The 13,078-nt window shown below is 39.6% G+C and overlaps 1 protein-coding gene across 1 annotated transcript; it reads right to left on the bottom strand.

Moving 5' to 3' along the window:
• Nucleotides 1-4,301: 4,301 nt before the first annotated feature.
• LOC113662201 (cadherin-20-like) lies at nt 4,302-10,336 on the bottom strand. The gene is made up of 12 exons (XM_027176941.2): nt 10,133-10,336; nt 9,622-9,715; nt 9,316-9,516; nt 8,667-8,786; nt 7,761-7,928; nt 6,821-7,008; nt 6,490-6,743; nt 6,192-6,328; nt 5,918-6,039; nt 5,716-5,833; nt 5,374-5,622; nt 4,302-4,994 (listed from the first exon to the last, which is right to left on the bottom strand). Exons 1-12 carry the CDS (start codon nt 10,334-10,336, stop codon nt 4,423-4,425), a joined length of 2,427 nt encoding a protein of 808 aa, XP_027032742.2. The 3' UTR covers nt 4,302-4,422.
• Nucleotides 10,337-13,078: the final 2,742 nt, after the last annotated feature.

The following is a 13,078-nucleotide window of genomic DNA, read 5'->3' as shown; positions in this document are numbered from 1 at the left end:
ATTTTTGCAGAGATTTAATAATTTAATGAATTTGCCATTAATTTGGTTGCTAGCAGAAAAGTGGTTTGGAGAAGAGATTTAATTTAGCCTGGTCACAAGCTCCTAATCTGGCTGCTTTTTTTTTCTTTTTTTTTTTTTTTTTTTTTTTAAAAGGCCAATACTAAACTAATTTGGCTTTGAGTTTTTAATCTAGCTCTAAGGTTAATTAATTTGTACACTTGTAACACGACACCTAGACTTGTGTACCATCTGGTTGTTTGGGGAAATAAACGTATTGTGTAGTAGCTGAATTTGTGGTCCTGTAACTTTCACAATGGTTTTTATTGCATTCTTGGTTGGTTCTTGTGTAATTCATAGTCAGTTTAATAAGTGTACAAAGACCAAAAGTAAATCATATACAAACATTAAAGCAAAGTACTTCCAGTTGCTGCTACCATGTCTGGACCTGGAAAGCTGTTCTAGATGTGGTTGCTGGGTATCCTGTTTCAGTTCTGTATAGCATGTTCTCATTTCCTTGCCCTGGCTATTTCCAATAATGCAACTAATTGCAGGCTGTTCCCCCTCCTTCGCTCAAGTGAAGTTAAGCTTCGGAGAGATTATGGATTGCTAAATGAATGTTCTAGCAGCATGTTTCAGCATTTGATCATCCAATTTGTTGAGCAGTTAACAGTGGGGCAGTGGTGGCTCAAAGTGGTTAAGGGTCTGGGTTTCTGATTAGTAGATTAGGGTTCAAGCCCCAGCAACATCAATATGTACTGATGGGCCATTTCCCTCTGCTCCATTTATTGCACCATGACGAGTGATGTACAGGTGCATCTCAACAAATTAGAATGTTGTGGAAAAGTTCATTTTATTTCAGTAATTCAACTCAAATAGTGAAACTTGTGTATTATATAAATTCAGTACACACAGTCTGAAGCAGTTTAAGTCTTTGCTTCTTTTAATTGTGATTTTGGCTCACATTTTAACAAAAACCCACCAATTCACTATTTCAAAAAATGTGAATACTTACATTTACAGCATTTGGCAGACGCCCTTATCCAGAGCAACCTACATAAGTGCTTAAATCTCTAACAGTGAATACATTAATGCTGGTTCACTAGGTTACATACTTAAGATACCATGAGTTTAAAACATTTGTTCAAAGTTACAATGAAAAAGTTGTTGTTTTTTTAATGCAAATGATAAGGAAAGAAGTGCTAGTTGAAGTGTTTCCTGAATAAGTAGGTCTTCAACAGCCGCTTGAAAATAGCCAGTGACTCAGCTGTCCGGACCTCTAGGGGAAGTTCATTCCACCACCTCGGTGCCAGAACAGAGAAGAGTCTTGTAGTATACTTGCCTCTTACCCTGAGAGATGGTGGAACCAGTCGAGCAGTGCTGGTAGATCGGAGGTTGCGGGCTGCGGGTCTTATGAGTACTTCCTAAGACCAATAAACATTTTTAGTGAGTGAATTACTGAAATAAATTAACTTTTCCATGACCTTCTAATTTGAGATACACATGTAACGTCTGGCAATAATAAGGGCTTCTTTTTCTTAATGTGACTAGCATTTCAGTTCACCATACATGTACAGTGGTATGAAAAAGTGTTTGCCCTTTCCTAATATTTTTATTTTTTTGCACATTTGTCACACTTTAATGTTTAGTGGGTAGCACGTTCGCCTCACACCTCCAGGGTCGGGGTTCGATTCCCGCCTTCGCTTTGTGTGTGTGTGGAGTTTGCATGTTCTCCCCGTGCCTCGGGGGTTGATTGGCATCTCTGGAAAATTGTCCGTAGTGTATGTGTGTGTGTGTGTGAGTGAATGAGAGTGTGTGTGTGTGCCTTGCGATGGGTTGGCACTCCATCCAGGGTGTATCCTGCCTCGATGCCCAAAGACGCCTGAGATAGGCACAGGCACCCCGTGACCCGAGGAAGTTCGGATAAGCGGTAGAAGATGAGTGTGAGTGAGTGAGTGAAAGTGTTTGCCCCTAAACCTAATAACTGGTTGGGCTACCCTTAGCAGCAGGAACTGCAGTCAAGCGCTTGCGATAACATGCAAGAGTCTGTTACAACACTGTGGAGGAATTTTTTTGTCCATCTTCATCTTTGCAGAATTGTTGTAATTCAGCCACATTGGAGGGTTTTCAATCATGGACCGCCTTTTTAAGGTCATGCCACAGCATCTGAATAGGATTCAGGTCAGGACTCCAAAGTCTTCATTTGGTTTTTCCTTCAGTCTTTCAGAGGTGGTCTTACTGGTGTGTTCGCTTCAGCTTGAAGTCATGAACAGATGGCCGCACATTGTCCTTAAGGAGTTTTTGGTAGACAGCAGAATTCATGGTTCCATTTATCACAGCAAGTCTTCCTCATTCCTCTTTCTCATTTGTTCCTTGATTTCTTTGGATCGCAGCATGATGGTGTAACTTTTGATGATCTTTTGGTCTACTTCACTTTGTCAGTCAGGTCTTTTTCAAGTGATTTTTTGCAATGGGGGCGGGGGCGGGGGCGGGGGCGGGGGCGGGGGGGGGCACGTTTTTACACAGAGCCATGTGAGTTTTTGGATTTTGTTTTCCCTTAATAATAAAAACCTTCATTTAAAAACTGCATGTTGTGCTTACTGGTGTTATCTTTGACTAATGAATTTGTTCGATCTGAAACATTAAAGTGTGACAAATGTGCAAAAAAAAAAATATTAAAAATCAGGAATGGGGCAAACACTTTTCACACCACTGTAACTAATATTAAGTAAATCATTTATTTACTAGCTTACACTTTACAATAAATTAATGACTCAAATGTTCCAGCTCTTGTGTTTTATGGATTTGTTCCTCTTGAGGTCTAATGCAACAATGGTATTTTAGTAATAAAGCCCAAAAGATGAGAAAACTCCATTCATTATCTGAACGAATTGTCCTGCACAGTGAGCTTGGAGCTAATCGCTAGGGACTTGGGGCACAATGAATGAGCTAGCCAAATAGTGTGCAAAAAAAACTAATGTCCATCACATTTGTGCTTTCCGCTGAAAGGCAGTTTCCTTCTGGGTGATTCTCTCTCTCTCTCTCTCTCTCTCTCTCTCTCTCTCTCTCTCTCTCTCTCTCTCTCTCTCTCTCTCATTTTAAATAAACATTCATATACAGAAAGTTGACTGCATCAACTCTCAGGATTTTTCCTGTTAATATGGAAGCAATAACATATTAGACTGTGTGCAATAATAATAATAATAATAATAATAATAATAATAATAATAATAATAATAATAATAAGAAGAAGAAGAAGAAGAAGAAGAAGAAGAAATCTATTTTTTTCAAGTGATGAAGCCCAGGTGAGAGAACACAGTTTATTATGAAGCATACAAAAATACATCTACTTTAAAATATATTGGCATGCTGCATCAGAAATGTTCAGTGATGCTAACCTTAGGTAAACACTAAAAACCCATAATACATTGAATATCAACCACTGATTATGCAGACAAACTGTAGATACACACAATAACACTTTCATTCAGTCTCACAGGAAAAGTGAGCACATTTACATCAAATAATTTATTATAACTTGAAAAAAATAAATAACACCACAGAAAATTCTTATATCTAACAATTTATTGGTTATTCTATTTTATTCTAAGCCTAATTGATCTCTTGATCTGTTTTGAAATGATGTTTTTAAATGATTCTGAATCGGATCAATTGAATTAAGTTGTAATTTCTTGTTAAGTTTATTAAAAAAAAATAACGCCCAAGTGAAGTAAAATCAGAATTGTGCGAGATTGTGACAATTCATGAAGTATGGTAGGTACAATTTCCATAGGAATTAGACTGGAAAAGTGGTATGCTTTTTTTTTTTTTTTAACAATTCTTAAAATTGATTCTGAAGAATCAGAATTGAATCACACGATGGTAATTGAATCATAATAATTGATCAAATGATGGTATTGTCTGAGATATCACTCATTCATTCATACATTTATTTTCTACCGCTTATCCGAACTACCTCGGGTCACGGGGAGCCTGTGCCTATCTCAGGCGTCATCGGGCATCGAGGCAGGATACACCCTGGACGGAGTGCCAGCAGGGCACACACACACTCTCATTCACTCACACACTCACACACTACAGACAATTTTCCAGAGATACCAATCAACCTACCATGCATGTCTTTGGACCGGGGGAGGAAACCGGAGTACCCGGAGGAAACCCCCGAGGCACGGGGAGAACATGCAAACTCCACACACACAAGGAGGAGGCGGGAATCGAACCCCCAACCCTGGAGGTGTGAGGCTAACGTGCCCCCTTGAGATATCATGATTAACTACTGTAAATCAATAAATCAATTACAAATGTACTGAAACTGTAAACAACCTTACAGATGTGTCATTGTTTCCGAATCTCCCAATTATTTGCTGTATCTCCATGGCAACAACATGCTTCTGCAAATTTCTGCTAAACATTACTCTCACTGGTACCATAAAGCTCTGCGAGTGTATGAAATCTTGGTCCCCACTGGTCTAAATAATCAAAATCATGTTCATTATCGTCGTTAGACTGCAGCGAGCTGAGTGACTCTGCGATGGACCCCTCGCCTTCATAGCTGTATGTCTGCACGGAATCATACGCCAGTGCTTCCGCATCCATGTCCACCTCACAGAGCTTGGCCAGCACGTAGCCATACAGGTTACTGCCGTTAGCATGAGAGTTGTACTTAGCATCTGTATGAGACACATAGCACGACAGACTCTGGATCTCAGGCTGCTTTTCCTGTCGTAGTTTTACATTGTTTTTATCAACATCAACATATCGTGGTTTATTGCTGTTAAGCACCAGTTCAGCGTAGCTTAGCGGTTCCGTGTGTGTCTTCCACAACTTGGTGAGGTCGAATGCAACTGTGTCTTCCTCTCCGCCACCTTCATCATCGTAATGGACAATGTTTTCCCGCACGTTTTCCTCCTCATCACTGGGGAAAGGTTTTTTACTAATGCTGCTACTGCTTAGGAACAGCATGAGCACTAGCATCACTGCCAAGAGAAACACCATCATTACATTAATGTCTTCATAATACTGCCCCAAAATCTATTACCACAAAATCTACACTGTTTACAATACTACCCTAATCTACACCGTTCACAATACTGTCCTAAATTATACTAACACAATTTCTACACCTACTTCAATACTGCGCCAAACTCTACACTCTAAATCCTACATCCCCAATCCTACACCATAAAACATATCTCTTAACTTAATCTACCTAACCCTAACTATTCTCAAACCTACAGCCTAAACTCTACATCCTAAACAACACAAACTGAACACTCTACTCTAAACCCTGCATACTAAATACCCAAGCCCTCTACACCCTAAACACTACCCAATAATACAATTTCTAATCAGTACCGAGCACGATGGAGCCGCAGGTGAGCATGGTGGTTAGAGCTGTTGTGCTCAGATTAGCTGGAAGTGTGTGAGGTTCAGCATGATGGCAAGATGAGACATCCCCATCTGCATCACACTCACACACTCGGATGGTCAGGGTGTGTGTACTGGACTGCGTTGGCACTCCTCCATCAGACACAGTGATGGGAAGATGGTACACACTCGGAGACACCCAGCCACTCCGCCGTGTCAGGACTCTCGCTGAGTTATCTGACAGCGTGAGACAGACAAATAGTTAGACAGGCTGACTGGGGCAATGTGAGAACAAAACAGAATGGGAATAATACAGAGTGAGACAGTTACCATGGTTATCTATAAGGGTGAAGTTGGGATTTTTCTGCGCTTCAGGAGTAAGTGTGTACCGGAAACGTTGTCCTCCTATCGGTTCGTCCGCATCTATGGCTCTTATTGATTGGACCAGCTGAGACAATATATACATACCTCAGGTACAGAAATTCAAAATACACACATTCATGTTGATGTATTTACTTCCAAAAATTCATACCTGTCCTGAAGTTGTGCTGTCACACAAGATAGCTTCACGATAGTGAGTTATGAATGGTGGATTATCGTTGACGTCTAGAACTCTTATATTTACGTATACACTCGCTGTCTTCAGTGGGTTATCTAACACAACACACACGTCACGTCGCTGAGTCCCTTTTTAATCATAATATTTTATATAGCATTTAAAACACTTCACATCAGAGAGTTGTGTCAAAATTAATGATTCATGAATCAAAATTTTACATTTCATAGGTATTTGTGTGTGCACTCACTTGTCTCCATGGCTACCACAGTGAGATTATGCCAGCTGATATCCTCTCTGTCCAGAGGAAGTGCAGTCATCAGAGAACCACTGGACATTTCCACTGAGAAATACTGTTCTGGATCACTGACACGATCAATCATATACCTGTTCACAGGCAGACGGACATTACAGTTTATAGAAATGTCAAAATTGATCAATATGTACACACAGAGTGATATATAAATTAACTCATTAGCATATCAGGCTCAATTTTACTTTTATTACAAGCACTGAATGTTTGGGAACCCGCATGTAGCTTCTCTTACCGTACGGAATTGTTAGCAGCATCAGGGTCTCGGGCTGAGATGGTGATCAGCACAGTGCCGATTTCAGCATCTTCACGAACCTCAGCATAATAAAGCATGGAGCTGAACTGGGGTGGTTCATCCACGTCCTCTATGCCCACCTGCACCATGGTGATGTCACTAAATGGCCCGTTAGCAGAGAAACGTTTGTCAGTGTGCGTGTTAGCAGCCTCCACCTTTAGAGTGTAGCTACGCTTCGTCTCAAAGTCCAGGTGCTGAAACAGAGACACACACTGAGACCTAAGGAACTTTAGCAGTTGGATAAGGTCAAAGATATTGACTTCTAGAGTACCTGTTTGACAGTGATGACCCCATACATGTTGGTGGAGTCGGTGCTGATGTCAAACACATCCAGTCCATCTCCGTCCACCAATCTGTAGCGCATTTCTGCATTGATGCCTAGATCGTGATCTTGAGCTTCGACATGGCCCACTATAGAACTGATGGGAGCAGATTCTGGTATGCTTATCTGATAGAGCTCTGAAAGAAGGCAAGGTTAATGAAGATTTTCAGTTAGCTAGCAAGTTTAATCCACAACAAACAAAAGTCAAAAGTGCCCCCTAGTGGGCTGATCAAATTTTAATTTGCTTGGCTTTATCTCCATGATTATTCTGAAAAAACTGCCCTGAGTTTGGAACTAATACTGTCCTCAGGTCAGATTTATATTTAAATTAGGTGTGTGTTGAACCATCGTTGAATTTGTTACACCTCTTTTTGAAAGACAATAAATGTTAGCAAGCTAGCTACTATTTACACCACAATGCTGTAGGATTCTGATAGGTCAGCAGCCATTTTTCTATAATGCGTGTTTATTTTAACATGCTTGTTCTAATACGTTAGCATTTCTATAATGACGGCTCCCTTACAGGGATGTGTATGACTGATGATACATATAAACAGATTCAAAAGCATGTTTAATTGTTTATAGGGTGAGGTTAAGTGAAGTAATTGAAGGAGTCTCCAATGTCAGTGCTTTGTAACAGAGGCTTCTGAGAGAATGACTGTTTACAGCTGCCAGAACATAAGTGAGAACTGGAACTAACATGTTTCACAGATGGCTGTACTACAGTATAACTGTGTAAATGTATGATACATTTTAAATAAATTGATGCCAAATTGCGATGGCACGAGACATATAAGAACACTTGGGGACGTGCTGTTATAGGAAAAACAATCAACTTCAGGGTGGTAAGAGTGCCGATTCTTAGGGTTAGTAGTGATAGAGTACTCACTCTTAGGGAAGTGTGGAGGGTTGTCGTTGACGTCGCTAAGAGTTATGTTGACCGTCGTCATTCCCGCCAAACCTCCCAGCTGACCCGCCATGTCTTTAGCCTTAATTATGACCTCGTATTGACCCTTCACCTCTCGATCCATATCAGGCAATGACACACGCACCTCACCTACAGACAGACAGAAATGAAAACAGTATAAGAAGTCTCATATGGCAGATTTCATTATTATTGATATCTTTATATCAGTTCTCAGTTGTCTTTCAGTTATATCAATACCTGTACTCTAACACTAATATTAATTATAATCATAATAATTGTGATAATATTTTTTATAAACTCACTGTTTATGGTAATATAATATATACATGTTATTTATTTATTTATTTATTTATATTTTATCATACACATTTTCTACACCAGGTAATCAGGTAACTGCTATATGCTAACATAACTAAGACGTCATAACTCTACCTGAGGAAACCCAAACCACACCGCCCTCTAGTGGCCATCATTGTGTATCTGACTAATCAAAGTGACTTTTTTCCCGCTTTCATGAACCTGGCTGACAAAAACTAAGATTTTTCCGGTTTTCCCCTTTATAATGTTTTTTTTTTTTTAAACACAACCCATTAACATTGTAAAACCACAGTACAGAACTATTGTAATAAAATCTGTGGCACAAAAATACATTTTTGTTCTAGCTAGTTAGTGAGTTAGATATGCAAGCTAAGCTAAATATTCAATGGGTCCACAATAGATGTGTCTTTCTTTCTTTTTTTTTTATAATAACCATGGGCTTATTAGCTAATATGTGGTGTATGTTTTTATTTAGATTTAGCAAAATCTTAGCTAATGTCCTTAATTATTTAATGACATAAAAATGCAGTATTTAAGTGTCTGTCTTGCCTGTGAGACGGTCCACAGAGAAATACGGCTGTCCCTTCACAACGCTGTACACCACTCGAGCGCTGTTACCGTATGACGGGTCATCAGCGTCCATAGCCGTGACCCGAATCACAGGCGTACCTATAATCAGAAAAATAAGCAGAGATGACGCACATTCTGAGCAGTATATGAACTGTGTATGTAGCGCATGTTGTTGCAATTTGTGAAATGGTATAAATAAATTATATATGCAAGTGTTTAATTAAACTGAATCTAATTTTAAGCAATCTACAAGAGATGTCCCATAAAAAGGCCAATGAACACTATTGTTCTTGTCCAATGGTTTCACCTGAGACACATTTGTGGATAGTTAGCATGGTAGATAGCTAGTATAGTACTAAATAAAATGGGATAGAAAGAAAGAAAATAAAATTGATAAAAAGATAAGACTACAAAAAAAAAACATTCATGAAGAAGACGGAATTCGTTTAAACTCTTTTTTTTAGACTATTACAAGTAACTTCTTGTTTCTTCCCAGTCTATATATATGTTGTCTCTCAAACACACACATACACAAACACACACACACACACACACACACACACACACACACACACACACACACACACACACACACACACACACACACTAAATGTTCTGTAAAGCCTACCGACAGCAGACATCTCTGGAACGGTGGTCTGGTAAGGTCCATCCAGAAACTTGGGCTCGTTGTCATTGATATCTTGGATCTTGACTATAAAGCGGGACTCGGGTTCGAGGGCACGGCCTGTGTGGCGATGAGTGGCTTGAGCACGCAGGATATACTGGTCTTTCATCTCACGATCCAACCTCTGTACAGCGTGAATATCACCTACACACACATATTGTTATTATCATCCTTATTTTTATTATCATGAGCAATAATTATTAGAACAGAGAAAATTAGATTTATATGAGTGTGTGTGCATTTCCCCACCAGTGCTGTCATCCAGTGTGAATGTGGTTCCTGCACCTTCTCCTGATAGAATATATTTAACAGATCCATCTCCTTTATCCATATCTGAGTGAAGCTAAAACACACACACACACACACACACACACACACACACACACACACACACACACACACACACACACACACACACACACACACACACACACACACACACACACAATATCAATATTAGAGTATGTTTATGAGTAATAGTGTTATGGTGCATACGTAGTGGTGGAATGGATACACTTTAATATTAGTAGCGTAATATAAAATATTAGTTTATAGTATATATACGTAGCGGTTGTAGTGTCAGTATAGTTACTAGTATATTAGTATAGACGAAGTGTAGTTTATTCTTATAATTGGTATAAATATAGTAGATGTGCTAGTGGTAGAATACAGCTGTGTGCTTGCAGTGCTAATAAATTGTATGTAAATAGTTTTGGTGTGATATCAGTAGGAGTACAGTATATAGTTACAGTGTTAACACCTTTCCGACGTAGAGTGGTTTGTCCTCAGCGTACTCCTCCAGCACAAAGAACTGATTCCACACCCATCCTCTCTTCTCTCTCCTCAGGGGTCTCAAGCTCATCCCTTTGTCCCCTGTGTCCCCCTGAGACACTGTCACTAAGCTCATCACTGTGATCATGGTGCTGAAGAAGTGTGCACTTCGCATCAGGGCCCAGAGTGCCATGACAGGGCAGATAGAACTCTCACTCCACTCGTTCACTTGTCAGTTGTCCTTTCTTCGTCCACTGTCGGTTACCTGTTTAAACACACACAAAGGCGTAAGTGGAACACAGCGGGAAGTAACACGTGACCAGAGTTAGACCTTGTCTTTTTCAATCTTTTTCTTTATTCATTCTCTTTTCTTCTTTTTCTTTTATTAGTTTTCTCTTTCTTTATATTTTGTTTCTGTTTTTATTTATATTTCTTCTTCTTTATATATATCTTACAACCCCCCCCCCCCCCCATGCCTGGTCTTTCTTCCTGTCTCTTTCCTCATTCTTTTTCAGTCTCTCTCTTCATCTTTAAACTAGACCCCATGACCTTTTAGACTCATTCTCTCTCTCTTTTAACTCACACCACACACACCATCTGCTCACTATGGAGTTAACACATAGCAAAACACAGTGTGTGTGTGTGTGTGTGTGTGTGTGTGTGTGTGTGTGTGTGTGTGTGTGTGTGTGTGTGTGTGTGTGTGTGTGTGCGTGTTTCAGAGAGAGCGAGGAGAATAATGCACCTAAACAAAAGAGCAGCAGTGAGGGAGAGAAACATCTCCTCCCACCATTCATCAGTTCATCTCCGAGTCTCACACTCCATCAGACCTTTAGTGTGCACTTCATCTTCACTACAGAGAGAACAGCCGCTCTTTCACAACACTCCAGTTCTTCTGTGCGGCGCCGTTTGACTTTTAACCCTTCGTAGGTGTCCTACAAAGCTGTGTGGTTTACAAATTCAATGACTGAAGAATTTTATGCAGCATGCATTTTTACGCCTCTTACTCCTCACTAGCAAGGAAAGATTACTAGTTGGTTAATTAATTAGGTTGGCTTTACTTAGTAAGCAATAAAACAACGCATGTTTTCATTTAATACATTGAAGATAATTCTCCGTGGATCAATGTATTTAAAATACGGGCAAAATTTCCACTTAAGTAAGTAAATTCAAGAAAAACGTCAGTAAGTTAAGTAAGTTAAACTCATTAAATAGAAGTAGCATCGCAAATCAGTGTTCTGTTAGTGAATCTTATTGCATTTATTGAATGCCAAACCTCCCAATCTGCACAACCCCATGGAGTTCAAACATACCAAGAGCACATCGGTGTCATGATCACATTCTTTCTTTGCGGCTCTGCCAGATCTGTACTTGTGAATCTCCAAGACAAACATGAGTTATACGTTTTAACGGTTAAACAGAGCTCTTTTAAAAGCTCTAATACTGTAGCTTTCTAACGACACTAAAGTAAACAGTTATTTTAGCTGAGTGAAGCTCTGTTTCTCCACGAACATGGTCAAACCTGCTGCTCCTCGAACCCAAGGTAAACAAAAATTTAAGTTTAGGATGTTTTGTATGACAGTATAAATGGCATGAACACTCACTCACTCACTCACTTACTCACTCACTCACTCACTCACTCACATTTGAACAAAAAGCCTAAACAAACAAACAAACAAACAAACAAACAAACAAACAAATAAACAAATAAATAATATTCTACATTGTGAAAAATTTTCCCATGTCTCATTTAAAAAAAAAAGAAGAAAGAAAACAAAACACTTTCCCATGCTTCTCATTTTTCCAAAATCCACAGCATTCTTACTGAGCTCAATGAGATCCAAGGGTCAAAGGTCAAACCTCAAGAACCTCTTCGCCCCCAAACACACACACACACCATTTTGTCACGGCTAATGAGCCAACATGCTGCATTATTGTGTGTGTTAATCAAGTCTTTTCACGGCTACCACCCCAACTCCCCAACCCCCCGCAAACAACCGCCATCACACAAACACACACAGAGAATTTTTTTGAAATGAAAATAACCAAATTGAATCCGAATTTATTTGTAAACCTTTGGAATGTTCTGTGCTCGCTGACGCTCTTAACAGAGTTTGTGAGAGTGTGAGCTACTTTTCTAGTGCTGCGTAATAAGTATCACTTATTTAAAAAAACACCCTCTCTGAAAATAATCTCTCCTTACCTTTGTGTTCTCTCTCTCTCTGTGTTCTTCCTCCTAAATCTTACGGTTTCTCGATGGTGAGCAGGACCTCCTGCATCGTCCCTAATGGCTCACTGCATCACTTCACTTCCACTTATTCTCTACATAGTGCCCTATGGAATCTCCAAGGACCAATGAGGAGAGAGAGAGAGAGAGAGAGAGAGAGAGAGAGAGAGAGAGAGAGAGAGAGAGAGAGAGAGAGAGAGACTGTTCACTTTATTTTTGATTTGCAAGTCAATAAAGTAGACCCTGTTTCAAAATGTGTGTGTGTGTGTGTGTGTGTGTGTGTGTGTGTGTGTGTGTGTGTGTGTGTGTGTGTGTGTGTGTGTGTGTGTGTGTGTGTGGGCAAAGTTCAATTAGCATGGAAATTATTGTAGCTTAGCGTAACAACTTGGGAACACACGCACACACACACACACACACACACACACACACACACACACACACACACACACACACACACACACACACACACACACACACACACACACACACACACACACACACACACACACACACAGTCACAGTGATGTGATGCATGTAGCCCCTCACTAATGCTACATTTAAGCGTTAAATTGTAAAACACAGCGTGACTGTCTATCTATCTATCTGTCCATCTATCTTCTTTTATAACTATATATATATAAAGTAGATTTAATTTATGATTTAATTTATTACATGAATTATTACATGCTGTTTTGTTTTAATTGTTTACTA

The sequence above is a fragment of the Tachysurus fulvidraco genome, chromosome 8, assembly GCF_022655615.1.
Source record: "Tachysurus fulvidraco isolate hzauxx_2018 chromosome 8, HZAU_PFXX_2.0, whole genome shotgun sequence".
NCBI classification, from domain to species: Eukaryota; Metazoa; Chordata; class Actinopteri; order Siluriformes; family Bagridae; genus Tachysurus; species Tachysurus fulvidraco.
This window is presented reverse-complemented; position numbering and strand designations above follow the sequence as displayed.

Bases quoted from the DNA above. Each gene is read 5' to 3' on its own strand.
- LOC113662201 (XM_027176941.2), bottom strand. From the start codon at position 10,336: ATGGCACTCTGGGCCCTGATGCGAAGTGCACACTTCTTCAGCACCATG. The intron at 9,517-9,621 runs GTGGGGAAATGC...ATGTGTGTGTAG, and splicing joins CACACTGGATGACAGCACTG to GTGATATTCACGCTGTACAG. The intron at 4,995-5,373 runs GTACTGATTAGA...TTCTCTTGGCAG, and splicing joins CTGCGGCTCCATCGTGCTCG to TGATGCTAGTGCTCATGCTG.